Raw genomic sequence first — 20005 nt, forward strand, 5'->3', positions numbered from 1 at the left:
CTCTCTAAACACATGCTATATTTTAAGTATCTAAGAAGTTATACTAAAATGTAAACATGCTTATTGTAAAGGAAACCAAGCACTATAATATGCTATCAAATATATTTAGAACAATTTGAGTAAAAAAAAATACCAGGCTTTGAATTAAAACATGAAAATAATGGTTGCGAGCGTAGTTAAGATGCACAGAATTAGAACATAAGTGACCATATCATAATAAAATCAGTGTTGAAATGACAGCCAACCCAGTAACTGCCAGGTTATAGGTTAGATCATTGTACTGCTGCACGCAGTGGAAATAACATACTATTACAGATTCAAGGGGGAGAGAATGATTTCCAGCAGAATATGTAATCAAATGGTTATTGGAGGCAAAATTATATTGGTGGGACCCTTTACAAATGTAGAAATAATGATCAGTTGAATATTGTACTTTGCCTGATTCTCCTCCAAATGATAATTAAATTCATGTTAAATAGTTAAAATTTAAAATTTGATCCTGAAATTAGATTACTTGATCCTCAAAATATGAGACTCCATTGTACTTTTGTACTTATTCCATTTTAATCTTATTTATTTAAAATTCAAACAAGAAAGTAAAAAAAGGATTGTTTTTACTATAACATTAGCAGAGTATGAAGCATAATATGCTGTACTGATTTAAACATTAAACTTTAGAACAGATTTGCTGAAGGTTTAAAGGGCAAGATAGGCAACAAAACGGGTTGCGAGCAAGAAAAGGATTCCCTGACTCATCTATATGGTTATTTCCTAGGGCTGAGTCATTCACAAATTTATGAAAAAAACTAAAGGTTCACCTATAGCATTAATTATCCAGATGTACATTAACATGTGCCCTCCTACACATGTCTATATGCTCCATGGGTTTTACTCCTAGGTGAATGTAGGATTGCAGTAAATGCCTAGCTGATTTCAGTTAGAGTTACTGGGTGTGCTCCATTCCATTCCATTCAACTGAAATGCATAAAATATTTTAGGAGTAAAGGAGTCTGTGTGTCTCTAAACAATGACTGGATTTGGTGGTCTGAACCAAATAAAACGTAATGCTCATAACACTGTTACACTACAAATAACATCACTAAGATGCACTAAAACACACATGAGTTGCGACTCTTGTAGCAAAGTGCATTATTAAGGTACTACCATGAACTTCAGACTCTTATGCTTGCAATTTTTTGTGGTTTATAATAGAGGCTACCCATCTTGGTATCAAAACATATTGGAATTACGGGTGTGAAAATTAGCTACCGACTATGTTCATGTAGTATAAACATAAAACATATTCAAGGAGGTGTCACTAATGGCAGCTGGGAACTGTAATTATGGCATGGATTTGTTTTGCTAAATATTAGTAATTAATCTGAAAATGAAATATAATACATGTAGCTTATTATTGGATGCATTAATATTTTAGTCACACCAGAATGCTTACATTTATACTTTATTCTTTTAGTAGCCAGGCAGTTCGGTTATAATAAAACAACAAACTATAGTTCAAATATAGAACATTTCTTGATAATTTTAGTAGTTCTGTTTAATACTAAAAAAGTAACACTAACATGTTTAAGTTTAAATTTAAAAAACTTTATTCTTTACATGGAATTTTCTTTTGCCTTTCAGGTCTAGAATCAACACGTCCAAACTTAATCCTTGGATTAGTGATCTGTCAAAAAGCTAAGCGGCCCGCAACTGTACTAGAATCTGAAAAGACTGAAGAAAAGAGAAGCAGAGTTCAGATGCAGGAAGAAACTGAAGTATCTGGATACCCTAAAAGCAATCCACTTTCCCAGCTAGATAAGAAACCTCCAAAATTTTCTCTCTATTCTGGAGAAGTAGCTGTCAGCACAACACCACCTGGATCTCCACCACCTCCACCCCCAAATCCACCTTCAGAGCCACCAACAGTAACACCTTCTGTGTTAAAAATACTGTCATCGGTTAAAGCAGGAAATCTAACCGCTGCTGCACCAACAAATATTTCACTGTCAGGAAATAGCACAACTATGGCATCTACTACTACTCCTTCTTCCACAAAATCATCCACACCACTTGATCACATCCTACAGACTCTCTTTGGGAAAAAGAAATCATTTGACCCTGCTTCCAAGGACTCTGAAGGTGCTCATGTGTCAAAGCCAGAAGGACAAGCCGTTACGAATGAAGGACCACCTCCCGTTCCCTTACTTGATCCCATTGTGCAGCAATTTGGACAGATGTCAAAAGAAAAACCTATAGAAGAGGAGGAAGATGACAGACCTTATGACCCTGAAGAAGAATATGCCCCAGAAAGAGCTTTTGAAATGCATAGTAGTGAAACGGGGGTTGAAAAACCGTGTGAAATTTCAGAGCAAGATGAGGCTTATGACCCAGAAGATGAAACTATTTTAGAAGAAGCAAAGGTTACTGTTGATGATTTACCTAATAAAATGTATTCAGAATCTAAAAACAACCTGACACCTGCTCCATTTGCACCTGACGCATCTGCACAACCAACTTTGGTAGAGCAACAGAAAATGTTAGAAGAATTAAACAAACAAATAGAAGAACAGAAAAGACAACTGGAAGAACAAGAAGAAGCCCTCAGGCAACAAAGAGCAGCTGTTGGTGTATCAATGGCTCACTTTTCAGTGTCTGATGCATTGATGTCACCACCTCCAAAAACAACTATAGCAAAAAATGAGCTATTTCAACAGGAAAAACAAGCTCCTGAACAATCTGAGTTGACTTCATCCTCAAGTCAAGTATTCAGTCAGGCAACTGACCCTAGACAAAGCCGAGATCCCCGACAAGCTAGGAGAATTCTAACTGAATCTAACGAAAGCGCTGACTCTAATGTAAAACAGCATGCCAATCAGGGAGAAATGTCTGTGACACAAATTCTCCCACCCAGCTATTCAGGTCCATTACAAACATCACTTGACAAAGAAGATAAAATGTTGAGTTCTGTTAGTCAGGCTAGTCTTAATGATGCATGGCTTACAAGTGAAAAAAGTTCTGTTCTCTCTGAACAAGATGTTCCTATCAAGTTTGAAAATGCTCCACAAGTTCACCAGGAAGCTCTGCATAACGCAGCTGCTGTTGAAACATCCACAGCTGCCCCTGTTCGTAAAGTACTGTTGCCCACACCACCTAGTACATGTTTCATCCCCGCTTTCTCTGCACCCAACAATGCTCAGACTGTAGCTTGGTCAAATGAATCTCAGGACAACAGTGCTCCAGGGGTAGTAAGGGATTCCTTTTCAGGCCCAATGTTCACAGCTCAGGAGAACATCCCTGGTCACTTTGAAGCAGAAAGAGGCTCGTCACATTACGCAGACCAAAGAAATCCTCACTTTTATGAACAAATGGAATCCTCCACAATTCAAAATGAAGAAGTAAGAGTTGGACCCCCATTTTCTTCCCTTGGACAAAAAGGTGGGTCTCCCTTGATGTGTGGTGCTCCCGATTTCCATGGCCAGAGAGGTCCAGCACCACAGTATGCTGAGGGCCATAATCCTCCTCCAAATAACGATGGACAAAGAGGGACTCCTCCAAACAGGTTTGGAGCCCCAAGAGCACCAATTCCTTCATTGTTTTCTGCACAGCATGGACCACCCCCTCTGTTTGGTGATAACAGGGGTCCGTCACCATCATTTCATGGTGGGCCGAGAGAGAAAGCACCCTCTCAGTTTGAAGATCACCGGGAACCTCATATGGAACACAGGGAATTTCCAGATGCTCAGTTTCATGAGATGAGTGGGCCTCCTGGACAGTTTGAAGGACCTGAGCCTCCTCAGTTTATGGGTAATAGAGGGCCTGCACCCTTCCCTATCGGAGGCCAAAGGAGGCCTCCACCAAATCAATTTAAAGGTCAAAGAGGAGGGCCATCAGCTCAGTTTGGAGGGCCAAGAGGACCACCACCTAACCATTTTGGAGGTTCAAGAGGCCCTCCTCCAAATCAATTTGAAGGGCAAAGAGGACCTGCTCCAGGTCACATGCCGGGACCAAGGGGACTTTTACCACCACCCTTTGAAGAACGAAGAGGAAGCCCTCCACCCAGATTTCCAAACCAGAGAGGTCCAGCACCACATCAGTTTGGAGGACCACGGGGGGCTGCATCTGGGCCATTTCCAGAGCAAAATGAGCCTCCCTCTAATAGACTTAATTTTCCAGGACAGTCCCAGCAAAGTATGAAACCAGCCCCCAGACCACTCCTGGATCTCCCAAGTCATCTACCACAACATAGGAAAGAGTTGTGGGATGAAACTGGACCACCTGCCTCTCATCCCAACGTTTCAACACAGAGTTCTGAGTCAGAAGCACAGTGGCCAGCAACTGATTTCCGAGAAAGCCGAAGTAATGACTACCGAGCCCAGAATTTTGACGGGAGACAGAGAGAAAGATTTGAGGGAGGTAATAAAGAAAAAATAGTAGAGCCGCCTGATCAATCAGAGAATCGGTCAAATAGAGGAACTGATGACAGACGAAGAGATCGCGACCATAACTGGGCTTGGGAAAGGGACCGTGGCAGAAACTGGAATAGGGGTAGGGAAAGAGACTGGGAGAGACACAAAGAAAAAGACTGGGATAAAAACAGAGATAGAAACTATAACAAAGACAGGGAAAGAGAATCGGAACGGGGTAAAGATTGGGACAGAAACCGAGAGAGAACTAGAAACAGAGATGGGGATACTTACAGAAGACGAGACAGATCAAGAAGCAGAGATCGTGATTATGACAGATTCAGGGAAAGAGACCGAGCTCGAAGCAGGGAGAGGGAAAAAGACAGGGACAGGGATCGGGATCGTGACAAAGACAGAGCAAGAGATCGCAAGGACCGGAGCAGAAGTATGGAATGCGACAAGGACTCTAAGCCAGAAACCCAGACAGGTGGTCAAAGGCTATCACAGCCAGAAGCTGCTCCATCCGCTAAGCAGACATAAAACGCAAAATTCCGCCAATGAGTCACTGCAAAGAAAACGATTGTAAAAATTGACTGTGTACATATTGTATATTGTTTGTTCGAAAATACTTGGTACAAAACTGATTTCACAAATATGAGAAACATTTTGAATTGTAAATGCATATATTCATATCTCAAGCAGCACATGTGGGAGTTGCAACCTTTTGTTCACAATGTTTTCTTACAAAATACTTTGGTCCTATACAGATAGATTCTAGTAGAGCTTGAGAGCTTTATTCTTCCTCTTCTTGGGCCAGTGAATTACTTGCTTGGGTGGGTTTCTGGAAAAAGGGATCTGTTGAGCCCTTATGCAGGTGTTGCAACAATACCTGGAGGGATCCTGGCTGTAGCATCATTATTCTAAAAAGTTTTGTTTCCCTAATTCTTCCTTTACCTTGAAATTTCAATTTACAGGTGTAAACACAGGCACTATCTTCAAAGAGTACATTGCTTTTTAGGATATAAAGTTTTGTTTTCCAGTAACTTGAATTGCAATTTTATGGAAATTTAAGCAAGATCTTAGAAGCCATACCTTTAAAACTCAAATATAGGGTATTTTTGTGTCTCCTGCAATTCTGATGTACAAGAGAGCCCAATGTTTGAGTTAATTATGAAGGGTTTGGTGTATTTAAGAAATGATGGCTAAGGAACAGTGTTACTACTTGCAGAATGACTAAGAAATGCTGAGCTTCTGAGTTCATTATCTTTTTACATGAAGGCATTTTGAGTTAAACTGGTCATTTGATTCAACAGGTAAGAGTTCAGGCAAGAAATGAGTATGTCTAAATTACTACCTTTCCTGTGAATAAAAGGTTTTAAATGTTGCATTTTTACCAAACATTATAGATGAAAATTACATCTGTATAAAATATATCTAAGCTTTTAAAACATGCTTATTGAAAAACATTTTATAAATTGGCCAAACAAAAGTGAAATAGCTACCAGAACTAATAATTCAGCCAGAGAAAGAGTATTTAAAATTAAGCATTGGCTTTTCCTGTAATTTTTGGTCAAAAAGACTCATAAATTAAAATATCTGAAGATATTCTAGCCAAGCTTAAACACTTTAAAGTCATATTGGTTTCTGTGAGAGAGATTTAAGCCTGTAATAAGCCAGAGGTCAATGGAACTTTAATGTGCTTGATTTGGACTGGACTATGACTTCAGTTCTGTTCGTGTCAAACTTAGTTATCTTGAAATATTGGAAGTAAATATTTGTACAAAGTTGGAGTAGTAAAGCTGATACTAACAATTCTGTGCTTCAAAAGGGAGAGATTTTCACTGTGAAATGCAGTATACTATTAGTTTTCCTGTATTCTTCCAAGTTCGTAATTCTAAATGCATAGAAAAAAATAGGTTTAACTGGATTTATACATTTACAGATGTGCAGTTACTTTGATATTTTTATAAGCATTTTCAAGTGTAAAATTAGATTCATATCATCTGCATTTTGAAATCTGCATTACCGGTAGCACTACTCCATGAATAAATCACTACAGATTTACACTATATTGGTACATCTTAGTCTTTAAACATCAAAGACATTCTGATTTAAAAATGACCTGTATGCAAAATCTTTTGCAAAATACTAAAGAGAGTGTTGAACAAAAATATGTACTATGATGTAATTTTTTTAATTCAAGACATTTCTAACTTAAAGACATACATGTATGTATGCAAAATCAAGTGTTTGTTTAGGTTTACTTGACAGAGGTTTCTGTAAATTGTATTTTATATTTCAGAATATATCATTGTACATTAAATGTGGAACTTCATATGTTTTTGTTACTGTAATTCAAATAAACATCTACAGAAAACCTTAGCATGGATGTTTTTTATAAGAATTGTTTGCAACATCTACCAGATAATCCACTAGTCTTATTTCTTCATTTTGTTTATACAATTTCAGATCATCTTACAAAAATAGACGTTTTCGCTCAGATATTTTCCTTTAAAATAAAGCAGCAAACACTGTGATTTTGTTTTGCCTTACCCAAACCTGTCAGCACAATGTTGATTCGTTCACATTTGCAGTGTGGGGGGTGGCAAAGCTGTCATCAGCATATCGCACTGTCAATTCAGCTCTGAAGGTAGTGCCGGGGATTATTGGTCGGCACTGTGGCAGCTGTGCTATGGGATCTTGGAGCACTCCATTCTATCCCATATGCTCCTTAGCATCTACAGACAACAACCAGCTCTACCTCTCTCTTTCATCAAACCCAGGCCATTCTGAATCCGTGTCTGAGCATGGAAATGGACTGGATGAGGCCTGCAAACAGACAATCCAGTCAAGACAGAGGTGCTTTAGTGGGGCCAGGGTGGGGCAGTGTCTGTTCACCTGGGTCATATTCAAGCTGTCCTGGATAGGGCTGCACTCGCCCTAAAGGATAAGGTTCGCAGCTTGGTGCTACTGCATCCAAAGCTCACAAGTGGATTTAGTGGCGTAAAGCACCTTTGATCAGCTTAAGCTGTCACATCAACTGCAACCCGGTCTGGATGGACAGATCGTGGCTACAGTAATCCACACTCTGGTAACCTCTAATTTGGATTATCACAATGCACTGTACATGGGGCTGCCCTTGGAAATGGTCTGGAGACTTCAACTGATCCCAAACAGACCAGCAAGATTGTTAATGGGAACCAGCTTACAAGAACGTAGTGTGCCGGTCCCCTTCCAACTGCATTGGCTGCCAGTGGGGCTTGATGTGTGCCCCGTATGGACCTACCTGGACCCTAAGGTCCTCTTCAGGGGGTCTTTCTCTGGGAGCCTCCTTCAAAGGCAGGAAAGTGGCTACCAGGAGCAGGGCCTTTTCAGTTATGGCACCTTGACTATGGAATGACTCCTCAAAGAGGCACACCTGGCACCTACTCCCAGTTCTTTCATGCACCAGGTGAAAACCTTTACATTTGCTCTGTATTTTAATAGTTAACATTTTAACTTTAATTGTTAATATTCCATTTTTTTCTGTACCACTGCTATGCCTTTCTGCAGATTTGGCTGCAATTGCTGTGGTCTGACTGTTTTATGTCTTTCTTTTGTTAACCAGCCAGGTAGCTTTGGCTATTGGGTGTTATAAAAATGAAATAAATTGATCAACACTAACAAAAGCATTGTGCCAAATTTGAATTCAAAACATCCCTGAGGAATTTATAGTCCACATGAACAGGTTTACATTATTGTACTCAATTGACCATGAACCATAACTGTGGAAGGAAACTAGAATGTTTGTTAGCGAAGAATGCCAAAAAACAATTAGTGTAGCAGGAAGGAAGGAAGGAAGGAAGGAGGGGAGGGGAAAGCCTAGATGGATGATGGATAAAACACTCACAATTGCTAAGCACAGGCAAGAAGCAAAAGCAAAAGGTGACAGAAATAGGTCAAAATCTGAATGCAGCTTTTCAGTGACTATCATACAAAAATAATAATTATATTGGCCAGTGCAAAGACATAGAACAACAAAAGAGGAAAAACAAGACCTCTCTTCCAGAAGATCGAAAATATTAAAGGGAAATTAAAACCTAGATTAGAAATGCCAAAAGGACAACAGGGGCACATACTATGAGCCTAGGATAAAATAAAGAGAAGTCAGAACAATATAAGGGGAACAGAAACTATACACAAGAGCTATCAGGATGATAGCCTTTCAAAGACGTAGCCTATTTATTTAGAAAATTTCTATGCCGCCCCATTCGCCGAAGCCTCGGGGCGGCTCACAAATAAAGCAATTAAAATACTATACATTAACAATATAAAACAATTTAACAATGTAAAATAAGTCGCCCTGGCCAAAGAATAAAATAAATACTATTAACAGACTATGAGGAAGAACCTGCAATATTAGAAAGCCAAGTGAGCGCTGCTTTTCTTAAAGTGCAATTTCAAAATAAATCGAAAGCAAGCGTGTTTCAAATTTTTATTTTATTTAAAAATTATTTAAAATTTTTGCCAGGTGACTCTTAACCGGAAATCCACTTTAACACCTGTTGCATCCGCAAGAGATGGTGCTGGCTGGAGGAGGAGGGCGCTGCGGAGCTTGCTCGGCGTGCGGCAGGGGAAGGGGCCGGCGCGCCTGATCGGCTCCTCCCGCCGGTGCTGCAGCTGGGGAACATGGGCACGGAATCGAGCCCAGGGCTGTCTGCCCAGGAGGCGGCAGCGGCTCTCCTTCTCCCGGGCTTCAGGCAGGAGCTTTCCTGCTCCTCCCGGAGATGCCGTCCATGCCCTGGGGCCCGGGGTGGGGGGTCCCCATGGAAGTACTTATGAAAGCGAGGTGCGCTTGCTCCCGATGCCTGCGGGGCGGACAAGGGGGCTCTAAGACACAGACCGGGGCCACCCTGCGGGCGCCGGGTGACCAGCTCAGTCCGCTGGCGGCAGGTGGTAAAAGGCAGGCGTGTTTTTCGGGCGGAAAAGGCGGCGAGGGCTTCGGTGCGAAGAACCTGGAGCGCGGGGGATGGTCGAGGGCTGGGAAGGCGAGCGTTTCCGGCTGAGGCAAAGCCGGGGAACTGAGGGCGGCCGAGGCGAGGCGAGGCGCGGGGAGCCGCCACGCGGGAGGCAGGCGAGGCGCGTCTAGGCCGGCTTGTCCTACGGGGGGGCGAAGGCTCGCGCGCAGGGGAAAAGCACTGAGCGGGCGAGGCGCACGGAGCTGGCAGCTCCGCCGAGCGCGACCGTGGCCCCGCCCCCGGGCGGAGGCGTGTGGGCGGGGCCGGGCAAGGGAGACACCCCCCGGACGCTCACACGCTCTCGCCCCACCCCTCCTCGCTTTGCAGTTTTCACCGTTGGGGGGTTGCAGGAGGCGGGGCTAGAGGGAAGGGCGGGGCCTGGGCGCTGGGGACCGTTTGGGAGATGGCCGCGAGGGCAGGCGGCCGGGTGGGCGGGGCCGCTCCTCCCGCCGGCCCGCCGTCGGTTGCTAAGGTGGCCTTGGTTACCCCCGGGTGGCGCTGCGGGGCCTGCCTGGTGAGGCCTGGGGAGCCGCGGCCGCTGGCCTGCTTGTAACGGGCCCGGCGCCGCTCACCCCGGCGGGGAAGGGCTCTGAGTGCATGCCCCGGAGAAGCTGGTGGGCCATTTGGCCTCTCAGGAATGTGAGGCTAAACGCACCTTCTGCTTGGGTTTTAAAGAGGGCGCTTCTCGTCGTATTTTTAAAGGGCAGTGTGCAATCTTCTTTGTATTGCTAGGGTGCTTTCTGTTTTTGCCTCTGGGAGTGGAAGCCTATGGTGTTTCCCCCTTTTTATAGATTAGCTCTCTTCCCCAAAAGCACATGTATTTATTTATTGAGGGGAGGTTGGGGTATTTTGCTTGGCAGCATTTAACTTCAGGCACGTTTTGAAGAACTTGCCATTGAGATTTTTAAAGCAGTAGCCCACACATCAGCTTTTGGATGAGCTGATGTTCTGGTGATGGTACTCTGAGGAATGTTGATATCTTGGTGGAGAGGAGGGTGTAATAGTAGGATGAGGCAATCTAATCCCCCATTTCCATATAATAATAATAACAAAATTGCTCTCCTTTAATAATATTGCACAGTTTTGGATCATCAAGTGGGTGGCATTTCCTCTTTGTACATTCAGCTGTCAAAAGACTTTGTGTTATCGGTATTCTTCAGAATCATGTCAGGCTCAACCACCAAGGAGTCTGAAGTGCCCAACTCTCGAGTTGTGGTTACGGATCCAGCTTCAGCTGCTCCAGTTGCTGATGGCCCAAGTGATTCCTCTTTTGGTGAGCACAACCTTAGCTTCACCACCACAGACCTCAACCTGGTGGAAATGACAGAAATAGAATACACTCAACTTCAGCATATACTCTATTCACATATGGAGGCACAAGCAAGTGAAAGTGAAACAGAAAATAGGTTAAATTCAAATTGCTTCTCAACCAACAATGCTCCAAATCAGTCACAATATCTGTCATCATGCAATCAAGGTGCCTTTTCATCAAACAGCTCTGGTAACCAGTCACTCTACCCTATTATCTGCCAGTCTGGTTTGGCTTCTGACAGCAGTTTCATGGGTCCTAATCAGTGTTTAGGGCATATTGACTTCCAGGAGTTAAGGATGATGTTGCTTAGTGAAACTAGTCTTCCTCCAAACCAAGCTGAAAAAACACCTAACTCTGGAGATGCTTCTGGGCAGAGTTTAGTCAAAGTTAAACACAATGAAAACTTGGGTAGCATAAATAAAGAAAATGTGCTTCTGGAAAATTCAGCACCGCTTCTTGAATCTAGAGCTAAATCTGCAGTCCGTGTTCGTTTGGAAGACAGATTCAACAGTATCCAGACTGAAATTCCCAGGTGTCAAGAAACCCAAGAAACAGGAGTAGCCTTTAACAAGTGTGTTGCATTTATATTTTCTTAGAAAATACAGTTCAAGCCCATGCACTAGCTTTTGTCAACTGAAAAAGAGAAATATTAGGGTATACTACATACCCCAGATTGTGCAAGGTATTTTATGAATAATTGCAAGTCCTTAGTTCTATGCAAATTAAAGTATGTATATTTGCCATTTTGCATACATATATTGAAGAACAATCTATATCTTATGTTCATAAAAAGTGGTTCAATTGGATTAAGGTGAATTAATCAGTGGTAAATGATTTTAAACTTTCACTGCAGCCCATATGTGATATATGGGGTTAGAACAGAGTTGGACAGCTTATGCCCCCACAAATGTTTTGGCCTACAACTTGCAACAGCATTAGCCAGCAGAGCTAATGGGGAAGGATCATGGGAGTTGTAGTTCAAAACAGTCATAAGATATCCATCCCTGAAATTGTTACAATATCTTCACCTTTTAGCCTGAGCCACACTAAGAGATATACAAGTGTTTGGGATGCTCCTCATGGTCTTGCAGTCAACACACCTTGATTCAAGTCCTTGCACCTTTTAAGTGTGAAATTTGATTTCCATGAGTATGTGCTTTTTACACTGTGTTAGGATCAGTTTTGTAAACGACACTAAGGGCACATTCCTATGCATGTTCAGATATAAAATGTCCTACATGTCCCAAGATTCCCCCAGCCAGCACCCAAAGTTGCAGTTTACATATACCTGAAATCAGCGGCAAAACTCTAAAGATCAGGATTTCAGTCCATATGTTAGAACTGGAGCTTCAGTTGTATATTATTTCCTTGCTAAAAAGGTAGGAACTTGTTCTGCTGAAAAAATAGCTCTTGCCTTTTTATTTGTGACTCTCATTTATATGAATGTGAGTTAATGCTGGCCTTCAGTTAGAGGACATGTCCCGTTTTTCTTTTTTAATCTACCTTTGAAATGTGTGAGAAATGCCCAATATGTTGTGTTATCAGTAGCTGTTGTAAATGATAGCTTCTATGTATCACAGCATTCCAGATAAGTAGAAAACCCCCAGATTTGCTGCACTTTGGCCAAAGAACATGCCATACAATGTACTAGCAAGCTGGACTTGCTACCAAGTGTACACAATAGGACGCCGCAGCCAATTCTGGCTCTAGGATGAGTGTAGTTGTATGATACGCAGAAACATAGAGAGTGAGTCTGAAGGGCCATCTAGTTTGACCCCCGGCTCCAGCTGGCTCCGCTCATTACATGCCTACCACCTGCATGTCCAGCCTATCCTTGAATGCCCTCACCAATGGGGCTTGCAGGTGTAGCCTCTCTTTCTCTTCCTGAGTAAACCCGTGTGAAAGACATGCACAACTAACGTGTGTATGCATTAACTCAGAGCAGCGGGAGAAACGGGTTTGCCTATTGATCTAGGAGGAACTGCTGTTAAGCCACCTTTGGCTATCGGGCAATACAGAAGATGAGGATGATGATGATGTTACATTCCTGTGGGAGAGATCCTAGCAACAGGATTGCTAGATTGCATGTAGACAGTTGCATTACGTAAATTTAGGGTGCAGCCCCTATGCATGTTGAGATAGAGAAAAGACCTACAATTCCCAACATGCTCCAAACAGCATAGCTGGCTAGACCACACTGGAAGTTGTAGGCCTTTTTTGTCTAAGCATACAATTACACTTCAGATTTGTGATGCATTTTCTAGCAGTTGTCTAAGTGTAACGTTGTGTATTGGCACTCCCACAGGTTGTGATATTGCAGTGGGGAAATAGCAATAGTGGACCATTGTGGCCACTTCTTTGAAAGAATGTTAATTCTGTCTGTTGTTGTTGTTGTTGTTGTTGTTGTTGTTGTTGTTATATTCTGGCACTGTTAACTCTTAGAGCAGCTGTTTCTTTAGTGAAATGGGCTTGGAAGTAGTCAAGTCCATACCCATTAAAGTGTTGCTTTGCTTGTATTTGTGAAATACTACTTCTGATTTGCCATCTTAAGCTTTTAACCATATTACCTACAGCATGGTTTTAGGTTTACATTGACTAATTATATTTTTGTGCCAAAGCACTCTGGGTAACTCAGAACAATTAAAACCATAAGCTCCAACATAAGAATCACTACATAAGTTTAAAGCTATTCCCTAAAATAGGAATAAAAGCAAAGCAGAACCTAGCAGCAATGCAAATATTAAAATACTGTACCACATTTTAAATTTACTCTGAAAGACTTAAAATGCCTGAGAAAATGTGTATAAGAGCCTAAGCTGTGAATAATAGAATTCAAACAATGTATCCCCTGTGGAGAAACACTGCCCACTCATGTGTTGAAAAATATATGCTAAAATGCAAATATTTGTGCCTTAGAGATGTTTACAGTGCTCAGCTCCCAACCTTTTTGAAGGATAAAAGAAATAATGAAGCAGGCTTCTCTAGATATGTATTCAGCTGTGTGTTTGACTTGGGTCAAACTGGAACTCTGAATTTAGACAGGCATGGTTACTACTGATATGAAAGTGTACGTAGTATTGAAATTCAAAGCATTTCAAACAAGTTTCCTTTATTGATTTCTTTCATAGTTTAGTAACCCTCATCCGCCATCCGTCAGAAGTGATGGGTGTTCCTTTCCACCAGCAGCAGAATAAATGTACCACATTAGTGAAAAATAAGACTGCTGCAACAACTACTACTGCATTACAGTTTACATGTCCACTTTTTAACCCAAATTCTGCTTCTCCTGCAACTGGCAATGTGAACCCCTCACAAACACAGGTTGGTATTTTGTTTTGCTTTGTTTTTTTGTTTTGTTTTTGGTAGCCTTTTCTGTTTGAAGGCTTTATAATATCAATTCTAAAGAAGCTACAGTAAGGGGAACTGACAATGTGGTTTTCTCCCTAAAGCAATTTAACACTTGTTTGCTATGATTTAATGGAATCAATTAATTTGTGTTTCCCAGGATCCAAAGAACTTCTAGTTCTTATATCAAGTTCAACATTATCCTTATTTTTAAATCTCTTCTTCAGCTACTTTTGTAAACTTCCTATATATTCCTTCTTGTAATCTTCCATTGGCAATGTGTCATGTTGGTTGTAATTGTTATTACATCTTCCAAATATGTCTGGGGTGGGGGGCTTCACAGTAAGGATACCACCACAAAAAAGACTATCCAATACATCTTCCTGACCTGCAAAAATGGGAATATCCCATAAAGGACATAATCTGAAGTTCGTAATTGCAAGGCAGATTAATATGGAAGAAAGCAGCCCAGATACTCACTTTACCTTGGCAGATATGGGGCAGGGGACAAAGTTTGCCAAGGTAATGTCTACTTTCACTGAAGGATCTAGCTGTTATGCAAGAGACCTGCAGTTGGATCTCCTCTCATAATTTCCTTCTAAAGAGCAGCTGCAATGGGTGATTTGGCCTGGGAGAATGGCAGGTTAACCATTTTCCCCCAGGCTGCAACCTCAAACTAAATTCCTTCCCCAGAATTGCTACTGTGTGTGAAGGAAATAATATCCAGACACTGTAGCTAACAGTAGCATGGCAGGGAGATTCAGCCTGGGACTTCAGAAAGGGAGATAAAGAGTTAAATGTGCCTTCCCTCTGTTTCACAATCCTAATGTAAATTAGACACCCCCCATACTGTTTTTACAATTGATTCCATGATGGTATTATTAAGCATAGTTTAATCTTTAGTCTCTAATCCTTTTCACATCCAAAGAAAAATGATTATTCAGAGGCTGTTTGAACATTTGTTTAGTAAAAGGAGAACAAAGCTAACATTTACAGATTTCATTTTCCTTAATACTGATTTCTCTTTCTTTCTCAGAGCTCAGGAGCCTCTGCTTTGGAAGCCACCAAACATCAAGAACTTGGATTGCCTCGAAGTTTTTCTATCTGTTACCAACAGGAGACTGAAGCAGCAAAACAGACGCTTGGTTCTAAAAATAAGTCTATGCCTGAGCACATTTGGATTAAATTGGGAGGTAAATGGTGCAGAGGCTGCCATGGAAAGGAAGTGGTGGGGAAATCCACTTCCATAGGTGCAGCCAATCTGGCATAAATCTGAATCCAGTACATAAGATAACTAAGATAGCATACATAGAAAGGGTCCCACTGTCAGAGGAAACTGTGCTGACTGGAGCATGCTGGGAATTATGGGCCTTCAGTCTAAACTTGCATAGAATTGTACCCTTTGCATAATTCCTTTAGGATTTCAGGGTAATACATATGTTGAGGTCTTGTTATGATGCCAGTTCATTCAACTGTTATTTACATTTAATCAAGCAATCAGATGAACTGCAGGTAATTCATCAACTGAAAATTCTTACAATAATAGACAGCCTTAGAAGAAATAATCTAGCGAGAAGAACTAGGGTAAACTTTTGTTGTAAGCTGCCATTTTTATGTGCAAACAGAAATGACATAATGCTGCCTTTTGCTCTCTCTGTGTGTTGCTGTTTTTGTTGAGAAGGAGAGGCCCTGTGCAAGCAAACAATGAACAAAAGAAGCCGTAGTCGAATACATCCCTTGGACGCCAATGTACAGCGCAAACCACTCGGTGATATCCAAAATGTGTGTGATAACCAAAGTGCAGGTTCAGCACAGGGTTCTTGGCAAGCAGCACAGCCAAGCCAGAGCACCCAAAATGGAGTGCAAGGTGGTGTATCTCAGCGCCGGGAGAGACATAACCGGATGGAAAGAGACAGAAGGTATTTGCTAGGGGTGACCTGTGGACTTGGAAAAGAAAGCCTCTTGTATCTGGTGCTCAGGTTCACAGGTCTTTGTGAAAAAATAGGCGTGAACATTCATTTGCTGCTGGCTGCCATGCCACAATGTGTGTAAATCTTTTGAACAAACAACTGACCTTTCTTTCTGGCATTTACCACCGTAACTTCTCTTTCCCTGCAATCTTTTCTTTCTTTGCAGTCCTTCCCCCCTGGGGTAAGGGGAAAATGGAAGAAGTTGTGGGAAACACAGGGGGGTTAGTAGTGGAAGACAAGGATGTCTGGCCAAATCCCACCCCACTCCACAAATTCTGTGTGCTTGGCAGGGAGACTGTAGGATGAACCGTTCCTGGGACGTGCCCCAGGCTTAACAGCATCTTAATTCTGCTGCTGGCATTTTTATTTCATTTTTATAGTTGTCTTACTGTTCACAATTGTTATTGTGTTGGGATTATGTTTGTATTGAACCACTTGTAAAAGGATGTATGTATGTCAAAAGCTAATCTATAAAACAGTCTGTAAATAAATCTGGCTTTCTGCCTGTTACCATTTTGCTTAAAATGTACAGTAGTGATGTATATTCTAAAACAAGCAAGAGATAGAGGGGAAAAGAACAACAGAAGCTGGCCAAGATGAAAATAGGAAATTTATCGCCAGTGCTGGTGAAAGGAATTCTCTTTATTATTGTTAATAGTTCAACATGTGTCAGGTGTGTGTCCATTTGTAAAAGCTGGTTTCCTTGTACTTGCAAAATCAACAGAAGGTTGTCTCACTGAAGAGGATTGCTCCCAAGGAAGGAGAGATTAATTCTCTGGGATGTGCTGAGCTGCTGCTATTATTATTATTATTATTGGCAAGAAAGTGAACTATTCCACCAGCACCAGGGTATTCATAGCACCTTTAACAGGCCACGGTCACCTCCAAGAGATTCATTTCTGCATCCATACATTTTAGGACTAGTTGTCATATGCTCTATATGCTGTCTAATCTCACAAATGATTTGTTATGTTTCCTCCATCACAGTTTTCTAAAATTGGTTCCTTCTTTCTGATGGTTTTTGCAGTAATGTCTTGTATAGTGCTGCTTGTATATTCAGTTTGCAAAGTAATGTAAGCAAAAAGGGAGATTACAGGAAATAAGAGAGAAGATGCAAACCTTTTGTTCTGGGCCAACAGCTGTGAAGGTTGAGGGCCAAGTTTAAGGTTTCATGGGAAAGATGCCTTTGAGGAGGGATTTGAAGGGATGGACAGAGCTGGTAACCTGCATTATAACAATTACAAGAAAAAATAATTCGCATTTCGTAAATCCAGCAATCCTTATTAAAACATGCATTACTGGTAATTTCTCAAAATTTGAATCAGTTAATGATTTTGACACCACTACCACTTAAAAAGACAAGCTGTTTCAGGTTCTAGAACTGAGCATGTTGTATTCCCTTCTAGGCGCAGAATCAGGATTTGCTGTGATGAGCTAAATCTTCTTGTTCCATTCTGCACTTCAGATACTGATAAGGCAACAACTTTACAATGGACCACAGCATTTCTAAAATATATTCAGGAACGGCATGGGGATTCCCTGAAGAAGGTCAGTAACTTCTGTGTGAACACACACTATAACATTAAGACTTCGTTGAATCATGATAGCACTGACCATTTACAGGAAGAAACTTTGCTGTTCTTGTTCTGTCCCTTACATCTTCAGTGGTATAGCTGCCATGACAGTTTGCAGTATCAGTCATACAAGACAAGGATCTGAGCTAAGCTCACCAACAGCCATCAATGCTTTAGCTTCTCCAAGTCATTCCATAGCCCATATGTTAACTCTATAGCTAAGACCATTGGCAAGCCTTGTGCTGCTGGGATTTTGTGGTGCTTTAGCAGAACAGAAAAGATTTGTCTAACCAAGAAATATAGGTGTTTTAATTTCTACAGCACACGCTGCTTAACAAAACCTTTGATAGGTTCAAAGGGAACAATCAGTGCTTAGATGTTATCATGGTCATGGTCATCATCAGGATTGAATTTATCTCACAGCTTTCTACAAAAGTACACAAGGCCACTTACACAGAATCAATACAAAAACAAATCAAGTTACAAATTAAAAACAAGACTAACACAACCTAAAAAACCCCAGACTAATAAAGCTCACAACAGTTAAAAACAAGCAGCTGATTTAAAAGTGAAGGCATGTACATTGAGAGTCATATGAGGGCATATGTTTCTTCCCTTCTCTGCTTCAATTTTTCTTGCCAACCTTTTAACCAAGATTTAAATCAGGATTTGAGGATCTTTCCATAGTTAAGAGGGAATGTTTTCTGTGAATGATATTAATGTTATTGACATAATGTGAAACTAGTTAAGGCCAAGGCCATGGAGGCAATCCCATGAGAGATGGGAGGGGGCAGTGAGAGGAAGTAGACATCCTTGCAGGCCCCTCTCAGCCTCATAACTGTGATTAAGATATTTGGGGTGTTGCAGCCTCTGCAACCTTTAGAGCTTCTGTTCACAGTGTAAACTGTATTTGCATGGAACAGATATTTTCATACATGAATGGACTAATGTTGGTACTCAGCAGTTATGGAAGATGCTGGTTGTTGGTGAGGCAGGTAAAAACATGATTTTAGGTACACCAGATCAGTTAGGCTCCTAGCATTGAGCAAGATTCAAAGGTACAATTGCCAGATTGCTAAATCTGTAATGGATCCACCACTCTGTCCTAAGGATTTGATGTTGCCATCTTCAGGTAAAATTAATCTAATCCATCAAATCTGCAAATGATGCTTCAGAACTGAAGCAATCAAGCAACTTAAGTGTGAGCGTAAGTTCCACCACAAGCAGGATTTGCGCTTCTGTACTATCACCCCAGGTCAGGAAGCTCCATACGTACAACAGCTACCCCATTCATTTTAATAGAGGGACTCTCCATTCATGAAAATTGCCCAACCTTGAAACAAGTAAGGCAGCCCTCATGCACTGGAGCTCTCCACACTTGGCTGAGATAATCCACATGCTTTTAGGTGGCTTATAATTGGCCCTAGTTTACTCTCCTTCATCGGTCAATACTGTAACTAACTGTAACTATTCTTCTGCGTTTGGATTTTAGGAATTTGAAACTGTGTTCTGTGGCAAAACAGGCAGAAGACTAAAACTAACAAGATCAGATTCAATAGGAGCGTGTACAGCACAGGAAATGGCACAGAATGGTACGTCTATGGAAATGAAATAATTTGACTTCTGTATTCTGCAGCTGATGGAAAGTGTGAATGCAGAAGGGAAACTGTGAATTTCTGTTTCCAAATTCACCTGTTGGACTTCTTTTATGACTTAGTATAGTTGGAGAAACGGCTAAACGTTGATGAAATGACACACTGTTCAAAACAAAGGGAAAAGAAGCCTCCAGCATTTATTTAGCAGTACTGCCCCACAAAAGGCATTGCATGAGAAGCAAGAAGAAAACAGTATCACAAACTAGAGAATGCTCCTCTTCACCACCCACCCCATTCTTTTGGTTTTGTTTTCCAAATATAAAATAATTCAGATGTGTTATAGAACAGCAGCTTGTTCCTTAAAATCCTGAGCATGCTTGTATTAATGTAGATTTCTAGGATGTCACGACAACCAGTTTGCTATTGGAAGAAGAAATGTAAATAGTTTAGCCATTTTATAAATGATAGTAACTTGTATATAGTAACTCAGATTTACTTTTCATTTCCAAATGTTCATCCCTGGGAAACTGAACTATATAGAGAAAACAGTTGACAGTGTGTTTACAAATACAGTACTATTTTAAATGAATTTTGACTTTCCAACAATTTCTAGAGCAGGATACAGTCAAGGGTGTCTTCTCCTTCACAAAGGTCCATTGAAACAAATGGAAGAAGTGAAGTTATACACTCAGATGCATGTCTCATTCATTTCTATAGGACTTCCCTAAGAAAAATCTTCAGTCAGTTGCATCCTTCCAGTGCAAAAGTGGTATTTTGTAAACAGTACATGATTTTAAGTGCACATAATA

At 41.2% G+C, this 20005-nt stretch overlaps 2 protein-coding genes across 5 annotated transcripts in view; both read left to right on the plus strand.

Annotated features, from left to right (window-relative positions):
* DIDO1 (death inducer-obliterator 1) overlaps positions 1-6785 on the plus strand; it is an 85847-nt gene extending 79062 nt beyond the window's left edge. For all 4 annotated transcript variants that reach the window (XM_044455528.1, XM_044455527.1, XM_044455525.1 and 1 more), the window contains one exon: positions 1642-6785. In XM_044455528.1, coding sequence (XP_044311463.1) covers positions 1642-4943 — 3302 coding nt within the window. In that variant the 3' untranslated portion in view covers positions 4944-6785. The remainder of the gene's footprint in view (positions 1-1641) is intronic.
* A 2328-nt stretch (positions 6786-9113) lies between these two features.
* TCFL5 (transcription factor like 5) lies at positions 9114-19216 on the plus strand. The gene is made up of 7 exons (XM_044455138.1): positions 9114-9231; positions 10561-11283; positions 13841-14033; positions 15094-15250; positions 15739-15976; positions 17434-17575; positions 19094-19216. Exons 1-7 carry the CDS (start codon positions 9170-9172, stop codon positions 19214-19216), a joined length of 1638 nt encoding a protein of 545 aa, XP_044311073.1. The 5' UTR covers positions 9114-9169.
* Positions 19217-20005: the final 789 nt, after the last annotated feature.

Source organism: Varanus komodoensis, unplaced genomic scaffold (genome assembly GCF_004798865.1).
Source record: "Varanus komodoensis strain SLA01 unplaced genomic scaffold, ASM479886v1 scaffold8, whole genome shotgun sequence".
NCBI classification, from domain to species: domain Eukaryota; kingdom Metazoa; phylum Chordata; class Lepidosauria; order Squamata; family Varanidae; genus Varanus; species Varanus komodoensis.